The sequence below is a fragment of the Diabrotica virgifera genome, chromosome 7, assembly GCF_917563875.1.
Source record: "Diabrotica virgifera virgifera chromosome 7, PGI_DIABVI_V3a".
Taxonomy (NCBI): domain Eukaryota; kingdom Metazoa; phylum Arthropoda; class Insecta; order Coleoptera; family Chrysomelidae; genus Diabrotica; species Diabrotica virgifera.
This window is the reverse complement of record NC_065449.1, coordinates 44,955,752-44,983,198: the sequence shown is the minus strand read 5'-3', so window position 1 is coordinate 44,983,198 and position 27,447 is coordinate 44,955,752. Positions and strand designations below refer to the sequence as shown.

General features: G+C 32.9%; 1 protein-coding gene and 1 long non-coding RNA gene across 2 annotated transcripts in view; both read left to right on the top strand.

Moving 5' to 3' along the window:
• LOC114329221 (intermembrane lipid transfer protein Vps13D) overlaps nucleotides 1-27,447 on the top strand; it is a 184,098-nt gene that overhangs the window by 82,728 nt on the left and 73,923 nt on the right. The window contains exons 16-23 of the mRNA XM_028278261.2: nucleotides 1,628-3,833; nucleotides 7,810-7,984; nucleotides 12,370-12,694; nucleotides 13,103-13,332; nucleotides 17,436-18,002; nucleotides 22,114-22,284; nucleotides 23,125-23,257; nucleotides 23,314-23,483. Coding sequence (XP_028134062.1) covers nucleotides 1,628-3,833; nucleotides 7,810-7,984; nucleotides 12,370-12,694; nucleotides 13,103-13,332; nucleotides 17,436-18,002; nucleotides 22,114-22,284; nucleotides 23,125-23,257; nucleotides 23,314-23,483 — 3,977 coding nt within the window. The remainder of the gene's footprint in view (nucleotides 1-1,627; nucleotides 3,834-7,809; nucleotides 7,985-12,369; nucleotides 12,695-13,102; nucleotides 13,333-17,435; nucleotides 18,003-22,113; nucleotides 22,285-23,124; nucleotides 23,258-23,313; nucleotides 23,484-27,447) is intronic.
• Nucleotides 23,781-27,420, top strand: LOC126887920 (uncharacterized). The gene is made up of 3 exons (XR_007699287.1): nucleotides 23,781-24,421; nucleotides 24,980-25,133; nucleotides 26,741-27,420. It is a non-coding gene; the product is annotated as an uncharacterized LOC126887920 (long non-coding RNA).

Below are 27,447 nucleotides of genomic sequence, written 5' to 3'. Positions count from 1 at the left end.
TTGGAATTAGAAATATGTTATAATATGCAATTATATTCTTCTAATTAAAAAACATAAAAAATTTCAAAATTTTTCTTAAATTAAGGATACTCTTGGATATTCTACGTATATCTTGTTTAAAAATAGTGATAGAATTTTTTACAACACACCATTTTAAATTAAAGATAATAAGCTTTCTTTTTTATTGCACAATGTATACCTATATGTATCTAAATGTACAAGAAAAAAAGTTAAAATGAGAAATTTAAAAATAATCGTAAAAAATATCAAAAATCATTAAAAGTATAAAACTTTGAAATAGCATAACTTGCTTAAAATTAGTCGTAGAACCTTATGCAGTAGACAATTTTAAAGGTAATTGACTTCTCTTTCTAGTAAAAGTACACTTCGCGTCAAAAAAAACTGGTACAACTCTTATAACCGAAAATCGTGTTTTTCAAGTTGTGTAAGTTAATCTTGTCACAAGTGTCATTCCAATTTCTAGGGCAACGTTGCAAGTTCAACGAAAATATTATATCAAACTAGGTAAAAACGGGGCTGTGCGACAGACCGCATTTTTTAATATACATACTAAAAACTAAAACAATTGTAATTTTCCGTCATCTCAATTAAGTATCCATACATTGATTCGTGTTTTATTATAATGTATGAAAATATTTCAATTCAAAAATAATGACAGATAATAAATCTTGACATGACTTTAAATTATTATGTTTAATGTCAAATCGAGAGGTCTGAGTGGTTTCTCCTAAATTGTAGGACAAACCTGCATTAAGTTTTGTAGAATAAATAAAACACACTGGAAAAATTAAAAATTTAATTTGAAATTAATGCAAAATGAATAACTTTTACAGTGAAGTGTGTAATTTAAATATATGTATTACAATTCGAAATATACATTTTAAACGTTATTTTTTTGTATTTAGATTTAGTGCAATTCCGTTATCTATGATGGCAACAACGAAGTGATTCACGAACAGTAATTGTCAGTCTGAACACAGGTTTACATTGGGAAAAAAAGTGTACCAGTTTTATATGACGCGAAGTGTACCATTGCATATACCTGGAAATGCGTAGAAGAAAGTTACAGAACAATGTTTGCGAAATAATGGGGAAAATAGCCCAAAAATGCTGTGAGCGGCGAACTTTGAAAAATCATATGTCGGAAACTGTAAATTCTAATGACTTCTGCCAGAAGTCATTTTAAAGAGGATGGATGGAAGTATTTTTTCTATGAAGCAATGCCTATACCTATATCCCCGTGGAAAAAAGTTATGGGACAAAAAACAAAATTGCTTTCTTTCGTGTTCCTTTTGCTTTTCTTTTTTAAGATATTTTTGTAACAAAAAATATTTTTGACTTTAATAGATGATATTTCGATAGTAAATTTAAGCTGGAACAATTTTTACGTAGACGTGTTTGTACCAAAAATGCATAGAACTCACCCTAATTCACTCTGTGCCTAGGGACTAATTCACCCCTTTAAATGGTAGCACTCCGCGGTTTTTTCATATTTAGAGGTCCATTGACCATATAATACAATAAAACCCTGTTAACGTTGTAGTTCCTTTTAGCTCTCTTATTTTAAACATAATCAATAGCCTAATGTAATAGTTTAAATTTTTAGGAATCGTTAAAGACGGAAATCTGTACGGAAAGAAGATAGGAACAGCAACAATGAGCGCAGCTAAGATCCAAGCTACAATAAGTTCAAAATTCGAACTGGAAGGATCATTAGGTAGTCTTCAGGTGCTTGATTTAACCCCGGAAGGCCAGATACACCAAAGCATATTAAGCGTCGGAAGCGATCCAAATTCAGACAACTCACATTTACTTTACACCATTTCAGATGAAGATAAAACTGCATTTAAATTTAGATTAGTGAAAACTGAAGAGAAAGACGCTCTGGATGTTATGATTCGTATGGCCTCTGTATGGTACACGCATTCCCCTTATTTTATCCTGGAACTACAATCGTGCGCGTCTGAATTCAAGCAGTACCTGTCAAATTTAGCGAAAACCATAAGAACAGCCGCCACCGATATGGCTTTAGGGCTTGTGCACGTCAGAACCGAAGCATTAGCACAGTCTTTAAATCTGAGCAAAAATCTTCCAAATTCAGTGTATAGCAGCGCAGTGTCGATAAGTGAAAACTTTACTCCAACGAGGAGAAGATCTGCGAGTACTTCTGCCAAAGATTCGATGATTTCTACGCCAACTAGTCCTAACGACGACAGTGATTTAATATTAAACGTTAATTTAGATGTTGAGTTGGACAGTCCTGTTATAGTGTTACCCCTAAGCAATACCAGCACCGAAGTATTTGTAGCACACTTGGGTAAAATTACTGTTAACAACAAGTATACAGATGAAGTTCGAATACACTCCGTCCATTACCGAATCGAGTGTTATAACATCGATGTTAAAGACATGAATATATACTCTTTGGACATTAAAACAAGGAGAGTACTGGACTTTAAGTGTATAAAGCCCGAAGTATTTTATAATTGCAAATATGACGCAAAACCAATTTTGCACGACACGATATTACAATTAAAGATTGAAAGAGAAGTGAACAAACCTATCAACACTTACGATCAAGAATTTTCGTTGGATGAAGACATAGTTAAAACCAAGAAAACCATCCAAGTATCTGGAAGCATAGTAAATGGCTTGAAAGTATCTTTGACTAGGTCACAATACAGACAGATCTTAGACACTTTAGAATTTTTATCTTCGATTAATAGCCATAGTCATGAAGATTATTCTAGAATTCATGCCAGACCCAATTTTGCTCTAGCAGACATAAAAGAAGAAGATTCTGGTATAAGTACTCTTAATATGGATCCTCACGTGAGAGCAAAAATGTTTCAAAACTTTCCTGCACTGAAGAAAAAACGTTTATCTTCTAGCGTAACTGAAGTTAAGATTTGTTTCGATATTTCTTTGTTCAAAATAGAACTAAAAGCAGCTGAGCAGAGCCTCATTAACGTCTCATTTCTCGATTTTGCATTTCGCTACGACAAATGTCATGATTTTGAAACAAATATTCAAATATCTCTGAGATCTGTCCTCATGGAAGATCTTCAACAACCGGAAGATAGCAAACATAGAATTATTGTGACGTCATCTGCTAATAGTGATCCTTCTTCATCTGCTGCTTCCACAGCTTCTAGATCTTGTCCAGATGTGACTTATCCTCCATATCTAAGAAGAACTTCGCATAACTCGTTACCGGATCATCTAGAATCAAATGATCTATTTGGTTTCCAAGACAACAGCACTTTACACAAGAATGATACAAGCTGGGAAGAATATCCTTGTACCCCTCCTTCTAGTCCAACAGGTACTAGGTCTCGTGGTGAACGTAATTTGGTTATAGTGAGCATGCTTCTAGTAGATACTAACGCACCCAATTTCCATGACCACTACAACAGCGTACATAATGCTACCTCCGTCGATTTTAATTGCTTGGACCTAATAATTACATCTAAATCTTGGGTAATAGTGTTAGATTTCTTCAGTCTACCCCCCGAACCGGTTAGTACAAGTTCAGAATCGTACGAAGATATACGATATAAACCCCGAAAAGAAGTTAATGTCACTACTATCAATGTCAAGTCTCTGAATATCGTAATCGCAGAAAGAGATAGGGAGATTGCAAAAGCTAATATATCTAATGTAGAACTTGAGATTAAAACTACAGGTAGTTCGAAAGAAGTCGATGGAAAACTTGGATCTTTGTCGTTGTTGGATTTGACGGTTGATGGACAGTTTTATAGGGATAAATTCTTGACCTCAGGAAAGCAAGCAGTGCTCTTCAAATACTCAAGGTAAGTTAATATTGTTTTGAAAGTAGTTTCGTAAGAATTTACTAGTCTTTGCCATTAACTCTAATTTGAAATAATCTGTCGAATTGCATTTCATTTACTAGGTTATTAAATTATTGGCATAGTTCAATCTCATCCAATTTAATTTAATTAGTAGGCCTTCTTTCCATACCATGTCATAAGCACAAGTCAGATCAATGAAATTTACTGCCGTTTTGATTTTCTTTTGGAAGCCATTTTCAATAAATGGTGTTAGAGAAAGATCTTGATCACTACAGTTCTTTCCTGGAAAAAATCCAGCTTGTTCCACGGGAATCTTTCCGCTGACATATTCTAAAAATCTCGCGTAGCAGTCTTTTCAAAAATCTTATAGTAGACACTTAAAAGGGCAATTGGTCTGTAACTCTCTGTCAATGAGGTGTCTTTGCATGGTTTGCAGATTGCGATGACTTTGCTTTGTTTAAATAGTTTAGGGAGCTTTTGCATCGTCATTATCTGGTTGAAGAAATGTAGGAGCCACTTTCTAGTTTTTGGACCAGTTTTCGGGAAATATTTTGTCAACTTCTGCAGCTTTGCGACACTTAATTAACTCTAGTGCATTGAAAAGTTCCTCAGTCTCTATTTGCCTCATGATTTTCAGGATTTGCTGATGAGCATTTTTGATCTTTTTATGCTGATATCGTATTTCTATTATATGAACTTTTTCTGTACAGAAAAGGAAGAAGTACTTTAGACGCCCTTTCAACATTAGTGGTAGATATACAAAACACATTTACAGACAACAATTATTTACCTGCAATATGTATGGACATAGAGGGTGCATATGATAGAGTCTGTCTAGATATTTTAGTTGAAAAATTAGTCAAAAATTTCCAAATACCAGCCCAACTAGCAGGAACAATATATAATTTTTACTCATGTAGAAAGATATATCTCAGAGCACATGTAGTCTGATAGGTCCACGATACAATAACTTGGGGCTGCCCCAAGGGATTGAGCCCTTTGTTGTTTAATTTGTACACTGCTGATCTACATAATAGCCAAATTGAAAACTGCACTTTGAAGATTATACAATATGCTGACGATTTTCTTGTATACTCGTTTTCAAAAAAATATGATAATTGTATACAAACATTAGATAAAATGCACAACTTGTCAAACAATTGGTTCCAACAAAATGGATTTGAAATTTCCACAAACAAATCTAGTATTTGCATTTTCACACGACACAACTTACCAAATATTGATAAATTACAATTAAGCAATCATGAGTATAGTTTCCAAACTTCTATCAAATATTTGGGGATGATACTTGACCGAAAACTAACATGGAAATCACATATTGAGTTTATGCTAAACAAATGTAATCAAGGAATAAATTTTTTAAAAGCAATTTCAAAAACGTGGTGGGGAGCAGATGTTGAAACATCATTACTTCTCTACAAAGCTTATATACGATCAATCATAGATTATGGTTGTGTACTCTATGGCTCTGCATCTGATCGGGCCCTAAGCAGAATCGACGTAACACAAAATACAGTTCTGAGGATTTGTTTAGGTGCTATGAAATCAACTCCAATTAATGCGTTACATGTCGAAGCTTTAGAGATGCCACTGAAATATAGAAGAGAATATCTAAGTAAAAAATTTATTATGAAATTACAACATAAAGATCCTTCTCTTCATTTAAAAATAAGCAAATTGAATGAAGCTGATCTGACGAATAAATATTGGAAACACAAGAATTCACCTCCACTTTGTGAAACTTTTCGCAGTATGTCAAACTTTGATGTTACTTCAAATCCAGACGAAATCTTAGACTTTGAAGATTTTCCTTCATTATTACATTTGGTAAAAGTAATTAAGCCAAGTTATCATGAAAATGCAGCTATCAGTCATAACATCTTAAGAAGTATCTTGGACGTTTTTTCGGTGTCTATAATTATCTACACAGATGCGTCGAAGTCAACGTTTGGCACTGGATGTGCCTTTTATGTCCCATCAAACAATACAGAAAAAATGTATAAAATAAATAATGCTTTCTCAATATTCAGCGCTGAAGCAATTGCAATTTATGAAGCTTTATTATATTTGATGAATACAGAAAATAAGTCTACAGTAATTGTTTCTGACTCACTTTCCGCACTGACAGCTATTCAGACAATAATATTTCCAAGTCATAATTTAAACAACTATATCTTCCAAATTAAAAAATACTTTATGAAATCTATAAAAAACGAAGAGAAGTGCATTTCCTATGGGTTAAAGCACACATAGGTATCACCTGTAATGAACATGTTGATTTATTAGCAAAAAAAGCCATCACACATGGATCGTTAACCGGACATAAACCTTCTAATCCAGATATATGTGCAATTGTTAAAAATGAAGTTAACCAACAATGGAGACGTACATGGAACGAATCTAGCAAACATAGTTCCTCTCAATACGCGATGATTCAACCTAAAGTGCCTACTGAGTACTGGTTTAAAAATTATTCCGTTCCCCGCAGATATATTACTTCCATTATTAGAATAAAATTTGGGCACGCCTGTTATCCTTTTCATTTGGCGAAAATTAACATTTTATCTTCAAATCTATGTTTAGACTGTCAAAAAGAGGGAGACTTAAATCATATATTTTTTGAGTGCTCAAAGTATACTCAACAGACTAATAAACTAATTGAAAATTTATTAAAATATAATATATTTCCACCTTATAATTTATGTTACCTACTTTCTCTAAATAGGAAAACAATATATGACTGTTTAATGGAATTTATTTGTAAAAGTAAAATCAACCTTTAAGCATTATCCACAAATGATTATTTACCTTTGTTTTATCCCATATGTATTTACCTCCTATCCGCGACCTAGTCTAGTTATGTCTAAACGAAATGTCTTGAAGGGTCCCTAGACGAGAAGAAGCAAGTGACCCTGTCTTATTCCTACCTTAACTCCTGAATATAATAATTGTAATATTAACAACCACCTTTACGGTAACGTTTCCTTACCTTTCTTATTTTTGTTTTGTTTTATATTTTTGAAATGTATGTAGATTTTGAAATATACTTGTTGTGACTGGCTGAGTGGCGACAGCCCATGCCAAAAAAAAACTTTTTCTGTAGCTGCTTTGGACAGCTGAACAATGCTTTTCGCTATATCATCTGGGATTGGTGATGAAGAGTTAGTTGTCGAGATGCCAGGGGGTGTGTCCAGTTTTCTGAGTAGGTTCCAGGCAGTGCGACTACTATGCGTGAAGGTAATATTTTCGAGAGTTTCCCTACACCTGGTGGTTTTTGCAGAATTCAGTGACTCTAGCAGTTGTTCACCTACGTATGGATCTCTGGTTTGCTCGTATTGATCACACCTGTCTTTACATTCTTAGGTTCAGCATGGAATGTGGGATGTGGTTAAACCGCGTTGAATGTGTTTTTTAGCACAGCTAGTTTTCTACCTTAAGTTCAATATGTCAGATATCATTCTCCAATTGGCTTGATACTTATCCCAGTTTGCCGTACGAGAGTTCTATCTAGGCAGAATAATTGATTATATAATGGAAATAATAATGCCCATAGTTGCTATTACTGGCCTATTCTGCGATTTTGTGAAATTATCAAGAACTTCTCTGGTGGCATGGTTACATCAGTCGTCTTTGGTGGATATAAATGCTAGATCTGGGTTGTAGCCTTTTTGCGATGTAGGCTTTGGTTTTGTCTAAGATGCTTGAGATCCAATCCATTCAATAACTTGTTTGTCTTGTAGGTTGCATTGGTTATAGTCTCATGCAATGTGATGACTATTGAACTAGTCAAAGATAATTTTGTTTTGTAATAATATTATAGACCAGTTGTTACTAACATATCAGAAAGCGTCGAGTACTATTTTTATATGGTATGTTTTATTCGATTTTGTTTTTTTATTGTTGTATGATGAGTGATGAGCAACTCAAAACGCTATATTTATGATAATGTTTTTAGATATCCTCCTGGAGCGAAAAAAGATCACGATGCTCAGCTTATCTTAGAAATGGCATCTGTCGTATACGTCCATACAAAACGATTTATTGCAGAAATTTTAGCATTCTTCAAGAATTTTGCGGAAAGACAACAAATGTTGATAAAAAGTATTCAGGCAGCAACCAGCAGGCAGTTGGTAAGTTATTGATTTAAACTTTATGTAATTTTGAAATGTATCTAGTATTTATTTCGAAGCTACATTTGGCTTTAACTGTCATTCAATTTTTTTTTAAATTATGGTATAAGAAATATATTAAAATATACCATGCATGAATCCCTGTTTTATTAAAGTGCCTCTATATAAAAATATACTACAAATTTCATTACTCGCATTAATTAACAATTCGTTTTATAATAACACACTTTTCCAAACTTCTAGCCATAATCGTCCAGTTTTCAGAGGCGAAAATGACAGTGAACTTCTAAAAATCATACGGAGAAGCTGAATTTTGAGGAGTATTTAAATTTTGGGACCTCAAAAAAGTTGCAAAAAATGTTTGTCACTCCTGCCCCCGGGCTTCACCTGGCGACTTTTAGATCTTTTAAATAAGATGGCTTTTCACTACATAAAACAGTACTCGCCGTATCCTAACAAGTAGCAGTATAACTAAATTATACGCATTTGTAAGGTGTTAAGGATGGTAGCCTTCTTCATCATCATCATCAGTGGAGTTACAGCTCTTAATGAGCCAAAGCCTTCTTCAGAACAATCCTCCATTCGTCCCTGTCTCTGGCAACTCTTCTCCATGCTCTAATTCCAATAGATTTCAAATCATTTTCTAGGTTGTCTTGGTCTTCCTCTTGTTCGTTATCCTATCGGCCTTCTTCGGTCAAAAACTTTTCTGACTATGGCATCTTCCTCTCGTCTAATTACATGACCTATCCATCTAAGGCGTGCTACCTTAATGAATTTTACAACGTCAGGTTCTCCAAAACTTCTATACAACTCAAAGTTGTAACGCCTGCGCCACAAACCTTGTTCTTTTATGCCTCCATATATTCGTTTTAGTATTTTTCGCTCAAAACGTTTGAGCAGTTCTTGGCCATTATGTGTAAGTGACCAAGTTTCTGAACCATATGTTAGCACTGGTGTTTATTAGTGTTTTGTATACAGTCAATTTAATTTTTCTAGGCATTTTTGAGGCCATCTGTCTTCTTAAGCCATACTAACACTTATTGGCGAGCACTATTCTTCTTTTAATTTCTTCACTGATATTGTTATCTTTAGTTAGCAGCGAGCCTAAGTATATGAAGGTGTCGACACCTTCCAGTTCTAGGCCATCAATTATTATTCTTGTACGTGTCGGGTTGCTTGACCTAGTACAACATATATATTTGGTCTTTTGAACATTTATATTTAGTCCCATTCTCCTATGATTTAGATTTATACTGATTTGTTAAAGATAGTACCATTCGTAGTAATCTGGGACTCTCGAATTATTTTTTCTAATGCCAGGTTAAATAAGAGACACGATAGTCCATCACCCTGTCTTAGTCCATTTTTGCAATGGAAGGGTCTTGAGAGATCGTTTTGGATTTTTATCATGCTCTCTACTCCTGTTGTAAGTTCAGTTAATTGGACAAGATGAAACGGTATTCGAAATTCTACCATAGCAAGTAGAAGTTTATTTCTATTAACTGAGTCGTATGCGGCTTTGAAGCCAACGAATATGTGGTGGGTGTCGACGCCGAACTCCAGGGTTTTTTCAAGGATCTGCCTCACTGTACATATCTGGTTCGTTGTTGATTTATTAGGACGGAAACCGCACTGATATCCTCCCACTATTTGTTCGGCGTAGGGGAGGAGTCTTGTACAATACGTTGGACAACACTTTATATGCCATATTGAGTATAGTGATGCCTCTATAATTATCTCACACCATCATGTCTCTCTTTTTGTGTAGAGGACACAGTACACCTAACTTCCAGTCTGCGGGTGTTTCTTTCTGTTGTCAGATTGTAGTTATCAGTTTATGCATATGTTTCATTTGGGTGTCGCCGCCGTTTTTGAAAAGTTCGGCAGAGAGATTATCAGAACCGGGGGCTTTATTATTTTTCAGTGTTACGATGGCTTCTCTAATTTCCTATTCGGTGGGGGGTGGTTGCCGATCATCTTCATTCATTTGAAACATGGGATCCTCAATCTCGCCATCTGCATGATTGCCACTGAGCAGTTCTTCAAAATGGTTCACCCATCTGTTTAGTATCTGTTCTTTGTTACTAATTATAGAGCCGTCCCTATCTTTACAGGCTATTATTCTGGGTTTGAATTCTTTTCTGCAGCTGTTTATCTGTTGGTAGAATTTTCGTGAGTCTTTTCCATTGTGGTAGTTAACAATTTCGTTTAGAGCGTGTTCGTATTGTTCTTTCTTTTTTCTTCTAATCATTCTCTTTTCTTCTCTTCTAAGATTGTCATAATCTTCCAGAGTTGATCTCGTTCTGCGCTGCTGGAGTCTCTTATATGCTTCATTTTTTTGTTGGTTGATATGTCTACACTCTTCATCGAACTAATCTTCGTTTTTTCTGGTCTTGATAGGTTTTAATACAGTTTCAGCCGCTGAGTGCATAGCTTCTTTACATTTAGTCCAATGCTCTTCTTTATTCAAATTTTCCTCGATTTTTGGTAACGCTTCGTTTAATATTGCCGTGTAATTAGCTCTAGCAGTTTCAGATTTTAGCACCTCAGTATTATATTTTTTGTATTTTGTGCTGTGACCTTTTTTTGCGTTAGATATGCGTGCTCTTAGTTTTGCTTTTATAAGGTAGTGGTCGGAGTCTATATTAGCACCTCTACATGCTCTTACGTCCAGTACATCGGAGAAATGTCGACTATCTATAAGTACGTGGTCAATTTGATTTTTGGTCTGGCCGTCTGGTGACGGCCACGTGGCTTTATGGATGTTTTTGTGGGGAAAGCACGTACTTACTACCACCATTCCTAACGATGCCGCGAGTTCAAGACATACAATAAGGACGGTAGCCTTATTTGGGTTAAAAAATTAACAAATAAAGCAGTTAAATGCGTTTAAGATGTGAACCCTAAGAGTTACGATATGCTGAGACGATTACAAAAAGAGTGAGAAGTCTATTTTAACTATTTTAACAGTGATGACAAGTATTAAATGCTAAAACTTATGCAAAGGAAGGTAAGAGAAACGTTGCATCTGTGATGATAACAAACCTCCAGTAGGAGAAGAGATTCAAGAAGAAGATTTCGTTCTCTGTCTTTCTGCGTGTTTTTTCTCCTCCTCCTCTTTTTCTAATTACGTTAAGTATAAGATTAAAAAATCTGATAACTTTCATAACAGAAAGTGTCGCTTAGCTCTTCCTTAGCTTAGCTGTTTGAAGTAAGGTAATTTACCCTTAATTTTTGAATAGAAAAATCCTACAAAAAATATAAATAATCCGCAAACATTGTTAATTTATAAATATATATATATATATATATATATATATATATATATATATATATATATATATATATATATATATATATATAGTGACTGTACACCCCGATATGGGGCTAAGTCGCGTAAGCTTTCTAGATCCTATTTCTTAGGAGGATCAGTCCCTTTTGCTTATGTTATCTTCTTAACGATTTCTCTCCATTTTTTCCTATCTCTAGTTTTTCCCCGCCATTCTCTGACTCCTGCGTTTTTTAAGTCTTCTTCAACTTCTTGCAACCACTTTGATCTTGGTCTTCCTCTTTTCTTTCTTCCTCCTGGATTCCATTCTATCATAGCATATGTCACTGCTTCATCTCCTGCCCGCCAGATGTGACCTAACCATCTAACTCTGCATTGCTTTATTTTGGTCACGATATCTTCTTTTAGTACTTTCTTAATCTCTGCATTTGTTCGGCTTCGATATTCATTTTGCTCTGTTCTGATTGGTCCCAGTATGGTTCTCATGATCTTTCTCTCCACTATTCTTAAGTTTTCTTCATCTTTTTTAGTCATCGTCATTGTTTCTGCTGCGTAATTTATAAATATATTTATTACTTATATATACTTATTAAATATAACCTTACTTGAAGTACCTCGCAAACTTAAATTTTAACTATTTACATTGTTTTAACGTATCTATGTAGTGTTTTGTATATTATTATCTATCTATAAATAACAATACACCTAGATATGATGACCATTGTAGTATTATTGCATATTTGACTTCGTTGTGATTCACTCGAGTCAGTCGCTTGTTATTGTTTTCATTTGTGTCCGGTTGATATTCGAAAGTATAAACAAAATTAAATATAATAATGTAGTGAATTAAATACGTTTTAATATGAATTCATTTAACTAAGAACCAAAAGGCACCCGATCGTATTAACCAACATATTGTAACACATGGCGATCCTGCTAGGATATCATAGCAGAAAGTATAAAGCTGAAAGCGCCTAGCTGAATATATACCGGATGTACTACTAATAATACCTTTTTCGCTGCTGCCATTATGTTTTTTTAAAAGATGTATAACATAAATTAACCTTTTCTATTTTAAATATATTGATTTTTTTAGAGTAGAGATGAACCATTACGATTATCTCTTATAATAGAGGCCAAATCTCCAATTATTCTACTTCCCGTTAGTCTAAAATCTCCTAATTTAATCGTAGTCGACCTTGGGCAATTGGTCGTAACAAATTCTTTCAAGTTTTCGGGGGATGAAGGCACCGTGAGCGTCGTTTCTGACAGCACTAGGAAGAAATGTTTGTTGGATGTTATGGCAGTCAGTTTAGAAAACACAGATTTATATATGGGCGTGAAAACTAATCATGTTGGTCCAGAGAGGAAGTCTAAATCAACATATTTTAACTTTGGAAATAGCTGCATCATGAAAGTGGGTATGTATAAATGACTAAAAAATGAAATGATTATGTAATCAGTAGGAAGATGTTTTTGATATACATACTTTGTATATGAGCATTTATATAAATATTCGCCTATTTCTCTAACAGTTTTTTAATTGTTTTTTGGTTATAATGTAACTAAAAGGTTACTATGATTTGTTTCACGTTAAGAATATTACGTAACGCATACGGTGATCAGTGTTGCCAAACCTCTTGCGCACGGGTGGATACTCGACTGCCGATATACGATTCATTCTAGTCAGTACGGCGTGGCATCGGCGTGCTTCTATCGTTCATAAGAAATACATGGGGCTATCCCCCAATGTTGTATTCTTAACGTGAAGCGCTCTATACAATATATTTCATCCAGTTTTATTTGTTCTTTATATAATTATTTTGCAGGCCCCTCACTTCTTACGAAGAAGTTCCAGTTAAAGTTACAAATCGAACAAAACCTCGACAAAAAAGAAAAACAAGTAGTACCTGACATGAGTATATACGGACAACTGTCTACTCTCGACGCTGCCATAGATTTAGACCAATATAAACAGATTAGAGGGCTTTTGGCGCATAATTTGGGAGAAGATACAGAACATATTAATCCTTCAGTGCCGCCCAATTTAAGAAATGAGGTAAGCATTTTTCTTAAGTATGTATAATATAAATAATGTAGAATGGGAAATAGCATCTAACATAAGTATGTTTAGGATATACTAGATTGGTCTGTTAAGTTCTGGAGAAATTTAAATAAACAATATTAAACAATCTGAAGAAACGATTGAATTACTTCGAAAACGGGTATATAAAAAATTAAGAATTTTGTTTTATAAGAACTGTGTAATATAATATCTTAAAATGGTATTTGCGTTGTTGTCAGATCTTCCTTATTTCGTTAAATATACGAAACATTGATTATAATATTGAATTCCCTATGGAAAAACTAATATACAATAACTAATACACCGGGATTGCAAAGGAGTATCTACCCAATAATTGCAAATACAAAGCCTTAACTTTAATGATCTTGTTTCTTTACAAAATCTTCAATTTTCAAATTCTTGTTAAGTTCATTCACTGCGCGCCAAATGTAACGCATAATTTTAAAATTGTAATTTTAATCATATTAAAAAAATTGTTTTGTCTTTTGTTTCTTAGGGTTGTTTTTAGAACATCTAAAATAAAAAACTTTTCTTTTTTTACGAAAAATGTATTGCAAGGAAACTACTTAACATCATAAATAAATAACGGAATTAAAAATTTTTTCAGTTCAAGAAAATTAAACTAGTAGCGACTACTGCCTCCTCTGGCATTTATTACTGCTTAACAGCGATCTCCCTTACTGAGAATTACCGTTTTTATTTCATCTTGATCAATTTGGTCCCAAATTTCAACTAATCGTAAAAACAGTTGATGTAATGTGTTTGGTGCATTAGGTAGTTGCCGTTGTCGTCTCCCTACGATGTTCTACTGAACATATGTTCTATTGAATTGAGGTCGGGACTTCTCACAGGCCAAACCATGGCAGGAATCCCAACCTCCTGACGATATTGCTGCACAATTCTTGCAATGTGTGGCCTGCATTATCTTGTAAAAGCATGAAATTAATTATCCCCAATAAATGGTGCAAATGGCACGACATGCTCTTCTAAAATGTCTGTTATATACCTGTGTGATGTGAGCTTCCAAATTAATCCCATCCCACACCATTACCGAACCGCCATACTGTACAGTCCCTACAGTGTTATACTCTGCGTAGCGTTCCCCAGGCCTTCTGTAGACTGTTCCGCCTATCATCAGAAAAAGACAGTACCTGGATTCATCGGTGGTCAATATTCTTCCCCAATCGTCATTATTCCAAACAACATGTTCACAAGCAAAATGCAAGTTCCTCGGGCCCCACGTTGGGCGCCAATTGAAACCTCTATACTCTGGGTATTGAGATTTTAAAGAGGAAGAACAGACGAAATAGGGGAAAACCCGGAAGAGAAGTGATATAAGATACTAAGAAGAGTGGCTTAGCTCAGAAGAACAAACCAAATGGGCAGAGAGACACTAAATCTCAAGTAAGTATTCGGGCTAGCTTTCAATACACTGAATATGGGCTTTGAGATATAAAACAGATATATGGGATACTGAAATGATAGAAACAAGGGAGCAAATGAGACCTGCCAATACAAAAATTTAAGGCAACTCTGGTCAATAATGGCCACTCCAGGACGCAGGTCGTTTGCGGTAAGTCTTATCCTTATCGTATTTTGATTGAATCTAAAGTTATAACGATCCAAAAATTCATTTTGTAGAGAAGTATTGGTAACAAACCATTGTCTCAATGTACGAAGTGTCAAAAACCGGTCTTGATTATGAGTTGTAACACTTTTACAGCTTGACTGGGTCTTCTCGAGTTACTTCCAGCAACAGTAAAACGTCTTAACACTTTTGAAATGGTTGACTGAGTGACATTAAACCGTTCAGCGAGTTTAACTTGACTGTATCCTTCTGCGCGAAGAGTAACGATTCTAATACAGTCACTTTCTGACAAATTTCGATTTTCTTGCTGCTGATGATTAATTTCAAAGGAAAAAACACTTTATAAACCTGAAAACGCCTGTGAACATTCAGCACAACGTATTCCAACCCAACTAAATTCGAATTAAAAGCACAATGAAGCACAACTAGGGCAGTCAATGAGGGTATTTGGCTCCGAATTCCATCCTACTACATCGATTTACTTGATATTTTCACAGTAAGTAGGGAATAGCTCAAGAAACAAAGTTTACCCTATGCCGATGTGCGCTTTTATCTTGGGGGTGGTTCCCACCCCTTCTCGGGGGTGAAAAATGTTTTGGTTAAAATAGCCACGGAAGAGGCTAGAGAACCTAATTTTAAGCAAAAACTGTTCTACAATTATTTTTTGAAAACTCAATACTTTTTGAGTTATTCGTGGTTGAAAATTGGTTATTTTCATTGAAAAATTACACCTTTTCGGACGGATTTTTGCGAATACCTTAAAAACTATGCATCTAACAAAAAAACTATATAAAATATTTCTATAGGTTATAAAAAAACAAAGTGATTTGTTCCGTCATAAATCTTCTAGTTAAAATACAAAGAGGGGTATGGTAGGTAAGAAGAGTTTGTTTTTTGCTGCATGCTCAAATCGGTTTATTCAACTTGAAATAACAGAGAAACTGTCGATTTTAGGTGTATAATGATACTAATAACTTTTGTAGGGCTTGAAAAGACCTTTAAAATGAGCAATACTAAATGTCGATCACATTCAAACTCAGCGAGATATTCTGCAAAAAAGTTGACGACTAATAAATGTATACATCAGAACTTAAACACATCGTTTTCCTTCTACAATACTTTTTATTATAGTGTTATTTCTATGTTCAAAAAGTTGGACTGGATTAAAATGAATGGTTTTTGAAAAAAATAAGATTAAATTATAGAGCGCATTTTTAAATTTTCTTAAAAATCTTTCTTTTCCTCCATGTAACTCGAAAAAGATAAGAGATGCGAAAAAAGATACCACACAAACATGTAGGGCTTTTTGAGATATAAATTTCCTTTTTTTTCATTACTGTATCTCTTATCATTTTTAAGTTAGATAGAGAAAAAAGAAGATTTTTAAGAAAATTTAAAAATGCGCTCTATAATTTGATTTTTTTTTCAAAAATAATTCATTTTAAACCCGTCCAACTTTTTGAACATAGAAATAACAATATAATAAAAGGTGTTGTAGAAGGAAAACGATGCATTTACATTTTGGTGGATAAGGGTTAAAATCACTTCTCATTTTTTCTTAAAATACATTAGTTATCAATTTTGTTTGCAGCATATCTCGCTTAGTTTTAATGTAAGGGGCCTCTATTATAGCTCATTTTGAAGGTCTTTTCAAGCACTACAAAAGACATTAGTAGCATTATACACCTAAAGTTGATCGTTTCTCTGTTATTTCAAATTGAATACACCAATTTGAGAATGTACCAAAAAAAAAAAAAAATTTCAGCTACCATATCTCTTTTTGTATTATAACTAGAAGATTTATGAAGGCAAGTGTCTCTTTGTTTTTTATAACCTACAAAAATGTTTAATATAGTTTTTTAGTTAGATGCATAGTTTTTAAGGTATTCGCAAAAAACCGTTCGAAAAGGTATGTTTCAATGAAAATGGCCAATTTTGAACCACGAATATCTCAAAAAGTATTGAGTTTTCAAAAAAAACTTATAGAACAGTTTTTGCTTAGAATTAGATTCTCTAGCGAATTCCGTTGTAATTTTAACAAAAAATTTTTCCACCCCTAAGAAGGGGTGGGAACCACCCCCAAGATAAAAGCACACATCGGCATAGGGTAGACTTTGAATTAGGAGACAAGTAGAGGCTAGGCCCAAAATATCATTAAAATCCATGCAGTAGGATAGAATTCGTAGGTAGTATCCTATTCTTGCTCCCATTGACTGGCGTAAACTAGTATATTTTTAATTTGTTTGCAAAAAATGATAAAAGCATCAGCGTTTTTACCGTTCTTTTGAACGGAGTTAACGGAGTAAATATACCGGAGTTAACAATAATATATTGTCACAGAAATCGAAACATTAAAATTATTTGACTTATCAGGATTTTTAAAATTATGCGTTAATTTTGGCGCGTAGTGTATTTAATTTGAAAAGCATATTTTTTAACTAATAATTAAAAACATGATTTCTCTCTCTTATATTATTATTTGTTACAGAGCGACAGCGGCAGATACTGGACACTGTCGTTTATTAAGCTTGATCTCCAAAACGTAACCTTATCTCTCTCAGAATCACACTACTTGCAAGACTCCCATTTAACTTGCATCAACTTCATTAAATCTCACCTCACCATCGAAACCTTCAGCAATTTTTGCCAAGACATCGATTTAGTATCTAAAGAAATACTCATTAAAGATACTCGACAAAGTAAATCCGACGAGAAGCAAAATGTTTTTAGCAGTATTTTACAACCAGTAAGTAATCCCACCAATAACGAGCAAGTTCAAGCCGAAATTCATAGCAGGAAGAAATTAGATTTTATGAAAGTTACGATTCTTTTCAATAATCTTCGTTTGATGGGTATATTTGATTGGTGGGAGCGATTTTTAAAATATATAGGACAAGATTTTGATCATGGGCCTAGTGAGGAACACGAAATCCAAAAACATGCAAAAATGGAATCTTCACAGTTAGAGTTTGAATTAAAACTCAACATCACCGATTCTGAAATTGTTATTGTCGAAGATTCTTCACAATGGGATACAAATGCAGTCATTTTAAAGGTATGTAGATTACTTAACTAAAGTGCATAGAAATCGGCCCACATTAAACTTTTAACTTGAACTATATTTTTGGAGAAACTTTTACTTGGATCAAAAAAAGGGATATATTGTTTAAAAGATAATTTAATATGCTTTAATATGAGTATACATTTATGAGAATTTATTTCTACTTCTTATGATTAACATTGTAAAATTAACTTTGTTTATTGCTAGCACAAAAAGAGTATTTGGCAATTAAACATTTAATTAAGTATTTTCTATGGGAAATAAGCCACAATTTTAGCTTCAGAATAAACATTTAATAATTATTGTGTTAGTAATGAGTATTAATACCCTCGTCTTGCATTAATAACTTCTCTCATACGATTAGACATAGATCTAATAAATTTCCCTATGGGACAATAAGGTCGGAGATCGAGTTTGGTATGAAGTTTGGCTCGATTCTTTGTTTTAGCTCATCCGATAAATGTTCCATGAGATTGAGGTCTGGACTGCACGCTGACCATTCTATTACCCGAAAATCGACTTGGGTAATGTAATCTTGCACGATTCTTGCAAAGGCAATAATAAAAAATCTTGACAAATTTCTTATTATCGTTATAAACATAAAATAAACACTTTTCTACGTTTATTGGTTGCTACGCATATAAATGATAATCAATCCATGATAAAATACTGATATTAAAGCGTATTAAATTATCAGTAGTAATAACCCAAGGACATTGATAATTGTTCGAAAAATTTTTATAACAGATTTCGAAAGCTTGTTGCTTGGAAACAGACCGACGCCGTAGGCGGAGGTCTGTTGCCTGTAAGCAACAAGCTTGAGAAAGTTGTTAAAAAATTTTTGAGCATTTATCAATGTTCGAGGGTTATTCGGATAGAAATTTTTTTACTGTAAACAGTATTCTTAGGTATATTTGATTCGATAATTTCATTAATAATCTCATCAGTATTACAACCAAATCGTGACATTTTGAAAATATTGAATATTTGAAATGTCAAAATCGAAATGAAACGAAATGTAGGTATCCATAGCTACATGATTGAGTGAAAACAGCCCATGGGATCTGTTTTCAGTATAATGTTGGTTTTATTGGTTGTATTCAATCAGATGACCACAAATTAATTGATTTCATTGGATTTCTAATTGAGCAAAAAATTTTCTTACAAACAGTATATCCATTTTTTGATGCAAGTAATTAGTTTCAGAAATAAATATAGTTCATATAGTACCAAGCACTAAACAATAATCTTTATACTGCCACTGTTTTCTGTGACTATGCCAAAAGCTTTTGATTGTGTAAATCACGACATCTTGATTAAAAAACTAAATTTCTATGGAATTTGAGGTATTTCTTTGAATTGGTTCCAATCCTACTTGAATAATAGGAAACAACTAGTTAGAGCAAATGTAGAGTACAGGGGAAAAACAAGAATGTCACTTTTTCATGAATTTTGGCTTTTCTCTCCATGTGGTAGCAAAAACTGAGTACTATCGACTAGATTATCGATTTAGAACAATAAACAGAAAGATCAGTCTATATAAATTTTCTAAGAATTTGTATCCAGGCGAAGGACCAGGATTGTCTGCACGCCACTGTACAAAAATATGGAATGTTAGCAGTTTTTTGGTGCATTATTAAATTAATAAGAAAATATAGAATGATATTATATTACGTTTATAGAATAAGAATTGCTAGAATTCTGCTAAGAATCTTCTAAGTAGTTTTTAGATATCATAAGAATTAAACCTTTATTGGTGTTTATTTCAATCTGTATAAAATGTGACATTCCTTGTTTTTCCCCTGTACTCTTCAAATGATACTGACTCTAATCTCAAAAACATTGTATGTGGAGTACCATAAGGTTCAGCATTGGGTCCTCTTCGGTTCCTTATCTTTATAAATGACATCACTAATTTAAAAATCGATGGGACAATTTTTCTTTTTGCTGATGATACCAGTATCACTTGGAGCAACTCAACTATTGCATCTCTTCATGAAACTATAACTTCGGATCTACTGACGATAAAGACCTGGTCTGGCTCTAATTTACTCTCTTTTAACGTAGATAAAACAGTAGCATTATCCTATAAAGGAGCTCTTCAACCTTTGCCTCTTAATAACAGCCAGACTTAGGGCTTACAATACCGAGCCAAAATCTCAATACCGGTATTTGGTATTTAAAATTTCAAATACCGGGATCCCGGTATTAAAACCGGTATTATGAATAAAAAATATACGCGTTATATTTATACTATCCTCAGTTGTTATATCGACTTGTTATTAAATAATATATGAAACCTATTAAATTTTGTTTTGAAATGAGTAGATGTTGTTTATAACATTCCTAGAGAGTAGAAATAGATAGATACAAAAAATGTGCAAATAGAAAAACTATATATTTGGTTCTAGGATAAATTTTGCATATAATAGGATAGTACTTTTACTCATGAAATTTGCTATTTGTAAATTAATTTATCTTTAAAATATATTAATACAAAAATTAACTTACTGTGACAAATATTTTATATGGATTACTCTGTATTTAGACCGCTATATATTTTCAATTATTATTAATAATTCAGAAAATAAGTGAGCCTAATTTATACACCACAATACACAAAAAAATGAAAAATAGATCTGAAAATGTAAAAACAATTCTGATTAATAAATCTTTCGGCTTATTTATAAAATAAAGTAGTCTAATTTTAAATATTTAAGAATTTTTTAACTCAATTTTAAGAACTCATTTTATATATTTGTATACACGAGATTTAATAATTTGCTTGTAGAAGCTGATATGTATCACCGTTCGCCTTAAATTAACGACATTCACGCTTTTAGACAGCGATATACTTGACTTGTATGTGTAATGAATGTGTTTAATAAATATTTTTTACACTGATATTTGATATTGGTAGTTTAAAGATAATTTCATGTAATAGCAAAAATATCTTAGAAGAAAGTTTATTGTGCATCAATTCCATTTTTATAAATTAAGCTAATACCGAAATACCGGTATTTTTATTATAAATACCGGTATCGAATACCGGAACATATCGTCCGGGATCCCGGTATTCGGGATCCCGGAATCCCGGTATTGTAAGCCCTACCAGACCAGTACTGTAGATTCTGTAAAATTTCTTGGTATTTTTTAGACAGCAACCTCAAATGGTCCCTTCATATCGATTCGTTAAGTAAGAAACTCGCCTCAGCTTGCTACGCAATAAGGTCTGTCTCAAGGGAACTCAATTTAGCATCTTTTAAAATAACATATTTTTCGTTGTTTGAGTCTCATCTTCGATATGGTCTTCCTTTTTGGGGTTCTAGTACAGCTGCTCAATTTGATGTTATTTTTAAATTGCAAAAAAGAGCAATAAGATATCTGTTTGGCCTCAGAAGATCTACACATTGCAGAAGTTACTTCAGAGATCACGGAATTTTAACACACGGAACCTTCATGTCTTTCCAGCAAGGCCCGATCATCTTTACTTCACCAGAAATTCAATCTTTGATATTTATTTACCGATCCCATCCAATGAGTTAGTGAAGAAATCTATATTATATTCCGCAAAATAACTTTACAACCATATCACTTTACAACTTAAATCTGCAACATCTTTCCCAAAGTTCCATAAAATGACAAAAGCCTATCTATCTAAAAGACCATATTATTCAATAGAAGAATTTCTTAATGAATAACTAAGAAAATTGGGTTTCATACGCAATAGCTTAAACTTGTCAGTTCCTAATGTTGTATTATATGTATTTGTTGGAAGTATGTTCATTTTGCAATTTATATAAATTTTGCAATCAATTGTTTTTGTCTTTGCTTTTATATCTTATATTATACTGTATTTTGACGATTTATCTAATTTTAGTAAAATGTAGTTGTTATTTGTTATTGATATTATTTTTCTATTATATTTCTTTTGACTGTATGTAAGCTTTGTCCATAAATTGTAAAATTTTCAGTGATGATAAAGCATATTTCTATTCTATTCTAATAAATATAGTTAAAGCCAAAAGTTTAAAGCGGCCGGTTTCTATGCACGCAAGTTTAGTTTACAGTGAGAATATTTTTGTGTGATTTGTATTTATTTTAGAGTACAACAGTTTTAAACTATCGCCCTTTTGATATGTTTAAACCTCTTACCTGCAATTTGAACAACTGTGAAATGTTTTCTTGTATATTAGGACTGGAAGATGAGACTGCTCTGTCAATTATAGACCCAGTGATACTTAATATTGAAGTTAATCAAAATGGTATTCTAGAAGTAAGTTTAATTTTAATATTTTTAAACTCAGTTTTACATTGTATTATCGTATGATTCGCCCTAAGACGAGCGCTATGGTTCCTGTAGTGATATTTAGCCGCTGATGACCTTCTGAGTAAACTACATGACTCTGTCTTCACGATTCAAGGTTTTTTTTGTCTTCTTTAGGTTTGATCTTATCCTCGGAGGTTGTAAATCAATATGTCGATTTTAACTTTATTTACAGCTGTTTTAAACAGTTCAATGGAAATGAGAAAAGAGAATCAAAACTTGAAAATATAAGTAAAGCAACTACAGGGAAGAATCGAACAGATAGAGAAATACAGTAAGAAGAAAAACCTGATTCAGGATTAAAATGGATACAAATGACGATAGAATCATAAGAAAAGGAATGGAAAATGTCATAGCCTTAAAAAGTACAAGTAAAAGTGAAATTAAGGAATGCCACCAATATTGAGAAGAATCTCTGCGATATAGAATCGGAAAGAATGATAGAAAAAACGGCGATATTGAAAAACAAGAACAAGTAAAAAAAAACGACAACGACTGTATTTACATAAACGATGACCTAGCAATGAAAGAAGAAGAAATACAGAGACACAGAAGCAAAATGGCGAAAGAAGATAGAGGAAAAGGAAAAATGGCAAGAATAGGTTACAAAAAGTTAACAGCAGACGGTAGAGAATGGAGATGGGATGAAGAGAAGGAGCAGCTATACAAATATAAAAGGGGGAAACTGCACAAGGGGGGTCCAAAAACTAATAAATAATAAACAACAACGGAAAAATATACATTTATATATTCATAATTACTTTCTAACTCTTTAACTATAATTTTTAGGTTCAGTTACAATTTTTTATTGTGAGGCTTTCGTATAACGATATGTGCATGTTTATAAGGATTCTAAATTCCTTGCCCCAACAAATTCTTTTCAGTAAAGACGACAAAGAAGAAAAAATAGGATCCTTAGCAAGTATGTTGATTCGATCAATAGATAATTGAAATGTTTTACTAATGTTTGATTTTAAGGTCAAGTAGCTTTATTAAGTGGACTTGGTTTTAAACCCGAAGATTGTGCCGCTGCATTAGAAAAGTGTGATAATAGGTTAGATGATGCAGCTCTATGGTTAACTAATGCTGGCAAGAGCTTGGATACCAGAAAACCAGCGAAAAAGGCTTTAAATATTTCTGCTGTAGAGGTAAGCCGCTTTAAATTTACCAAACATATTGCTACTAAATGGACCAAGATAAACTACACGCTATTATTCGTCATCTCAGTTTTTCCAATGATAATATAAATTTTGCTTTTTAAATAACCCCACATGAAGGAGTTAAATCGGGGGATCTTGCTGGCCATTTAATAACACTTCTTCATCCAATGCATTAAACAGGTTCTGAAACTGTTTTCTTGGGACATATTTACGCTAAATATTGTATTTATATGGGATTAAGTCACAAATGGTTGTAATAAAACTTGCATTTGACGTTTCTATTAAATCGAAACGTCAAATACAAATGTAAAATGTAATTTTTATTCTTCCCTTCATGCTCATCTTCCTCAGCTTTTAGCTTTTCAGGAGGCTCTGTTCTTTACTCTTCTTCGATACTCATTTCTGTTCATCATGTCTTCTTCAGTTAAAGCTTTCTCTCTCAAGTTCTACGCCACACCCCTAACAACACACAACATTCCAGGAATGTACTACCAAAGTTCTATCAATATTTGAATGTCCTGGACATTTAGGGAACATTCGGTGAACATCTGATTAAATTATTCGTGGAATGTTACCATAAGACATTCTGTGAACATACTACCAATGTTCCTATATGTTCATTTTCAAATTCACGGCGCATGTATTTGTGCATGGTGCTTAGAGAGGGCATCACGTGACTAAAAACGACCAATGACCTCACTTCAGACTTCGGTGCTTCGGCCATCTTGACATGCATCTTGGCCTTGGCCACATGGCCACCTTGCCGTGCGTGATCGTTGTTTGTTTTTATTTGTGCTTTTTAAGAATATTTTTTAATTCGGATACTTTTATAATAACTTTAATAGTATTATTAATATAGTGCATAAAATCAGTTGGAGTAGCAGAAGCAATGTAGATAAAAAATCTGCAGGAATAATGTTTCAAAGGTTAGTATATGCAAATATGTAAACAAAGGCATGCCCCTATTTCAGAAAATATCCATTTATTATTTTAATAATTGCGAATAAGCCACAAACTTGCTTATTCCTAACTAAAATAGTAAATAAATAGAGATAATAACAAACGGATTATTTGTAAAATTAAAATTTTTTTTGCGTTTTTGCTAATGTATGCGTTTATAAACAGGATGGTAGACCACACACTATAATAGTACCAACTAATGAATACACAGTATGAATAGTACAGTCGGTTCGCTAAACTTAGTCTCAGACACAACTGGCTAGTGATTTTAGTAAATAATTTTGACAATTTGGTAAAATTGGCAAAAAAATAACTAAATAGTTAGTAATTTTGGCAAAAATGGCCAAAAACAAAAAAATTACCTACTAAAATCACTAGCCAGTTGTGGCTAGGGAAACGACTATACTAATAAACAATTTCTAAGCTGCTTTTTATAATATTTTGTGAGTTCATTAATCATATTTTTTATTTAAAACTAAAATTTGTTAATAATGCTCAGTAATGCATATATTTTGTATTTTTAGCTTTCCAGAAGATCCTGCGAAGAAGGCATGAAGTATTGATCAGATTTGTTAATAGAGCAGTATGTTCAAAACATTTTTTAGAAAAAGATATTGACAGAACTTCACTTTCAACCGTTTGAGAGACTGTGCTGTTCCAATAGCTTATATCACACAGGTAATATGCTTAACCCAATTAATAATATACAGTTGGAAAAATTAAAGAATAGGGCTTTTCATTTACAGTCATTTGTTTCGAGCTACTGTCATATGTCGTATAATCCGTGTTATATTAATATTATACACAGATTATATAACATATGACAGAAGCTCGAAACAAATGACAATCGATGAAAAGCAATATAGGGCTTTGTTCATTGTCATTTGTTTCGAGCTTCTGTCATGTGTCACATATATTAATATATCTACGTCATACATCTTTGGTTTGTATCATTGATTATATCAATAACATATGACGTAGATATATTAATATTATGTGACACATGACAGAAGCTCGAAACAAATGACTGAATGAAAAACCCTATAACCATGAACGATCACATCAATCACTTATTTTGTATAGGGCTTTTCATTCACAGTCATTTGTTTCGAGCTTCTGTCATGTGTCACACAATATTACTATATCTACGTCATAAGTTATTGGCATATACCAATGATACAAACCAAAGACATATGACGTAGATATATTAATATTATGTGACACATGACAGAAGCTCGAAACAAATGACAGTTGATGAAAAGCCCTATTTGCTGTCTTTTTCTATAAATCACAAACGTTTGTTACCTATAGAAAAAGATCATCATCATCATTGGCTCGACAGCCCTTTCTGGGTCTTGGCCTGTTCCAGGATTCTTCTCCACTCTGATCTGTTTCGTGCTTTTTTTCTCCAGTTTTTTATTTTTAATGTTTTTATATCATTTTCTATTTGTTCTAAAATAGAAAAAGATAGCAAATACAAAATAAGTGATTGATGTGATCGTTCATGGGTATAGGGCTTTTCATTCACAGTCATTTGTTTCGAGCTTTTGTCATGTGTCACATAATATTAATATATCTACGACATACGTTATTGGTATATACAATAATAGATACAAACCAAAGACATATGACGTAGATATATTAATATTATGTGACACATGACAGAAGCTCGAAACAAATGACAATTGATGAAAAGCCCTATTCTTTCATTTTTCCAACTGTAGATACCGTTGTTCTTCATTATCTACATCAGAGATCTAAGTTGACATTGTTGCCCAATTACAAAAAATTTTTGAATTCATTTTAAGTCCAATATATCACATAATTATTGCGAAGTAGATTATACAAGAAAACAGATTAATATTGAATGCAAATAAATAAAAACATCAGAAATAGAAAACAAGAATTAAGTTATAATCTTAAGTTAAAGTAAATAATAAAAACAATAAATATAATAAAACAAAATACTTATTAGTTTGTGAAAAAGCTATTTCTTTGTGGCATTTTTGTAATTATGATAACTATTTTAATGGGGAAATAAGCCAGAATTTACTTGAAAAAATAACTTTATTATGGTTTCTACTTCCACATCGGACGTCGTTGTCAAAATACAAAATGTTTTATTATTTTCTTTATTAAATATTATTTATTATTTATTTAAATATTATTTAATTTATTATTTATTTTATTATTATTATTATATGCATATTATTACCTGTAAATATTTCTTCTGATTGTTAATTGTAAAGGATAGAAAAATTACCATTTATTTTATTTTCTTTTAGAATCAGCTGAGAGAAGTGGTCTACAAAAAACCAGGAAGGAAATGGAATATGTGGCTATGAAAGGCAAAAGAAAGGTTTACAAAGCAAATGTGACACATTTTTTTATAGGAATATCAGTAAATTACATTAAAAAAATGTATGAAAAGATTTTTTGCAATAAAAATGTTTATATTTATCAAGGATGCATTATTTGGTATGGCCACATATCGTCAGTGATGTGACAATACCTCCTATCTGTTTTTTCATGAGATTTGTAAGATAGACTAAAAACTTGTTTGGGCCACCTCCTGTTTTCATATATTTTTTGACTTGTTTTGCAGTAAATTTAACTATCTATTTACTACAAAACAAGCCAGAACTTACGTATGCAAACAGGAGGTGACCTTAAAAAATGTTTTTCGTCTCCTGCAAACCTCATGAAAAAAGATATAGGAGGTATTGTCACAGCACTGACGATATATTTCAGAGAATGTCTAAAAAATATACTGTGAATGTTCAAAGAACGTTCGTAGACATTCATGGAATGTTCCAACAAGACATTTAGTCTAAAAAATATACTGTGAATGTCCAAAGAACATTCATGGAATGTTCCAACATTCATGGAATGTCCCAACAAGACATTCAGTCTAAAAAATATACTGTGAATGTCCAAAGAACATTCATGGAATGTTTCAACAAGACATTCAGTCTAAAACATATACTGTGAA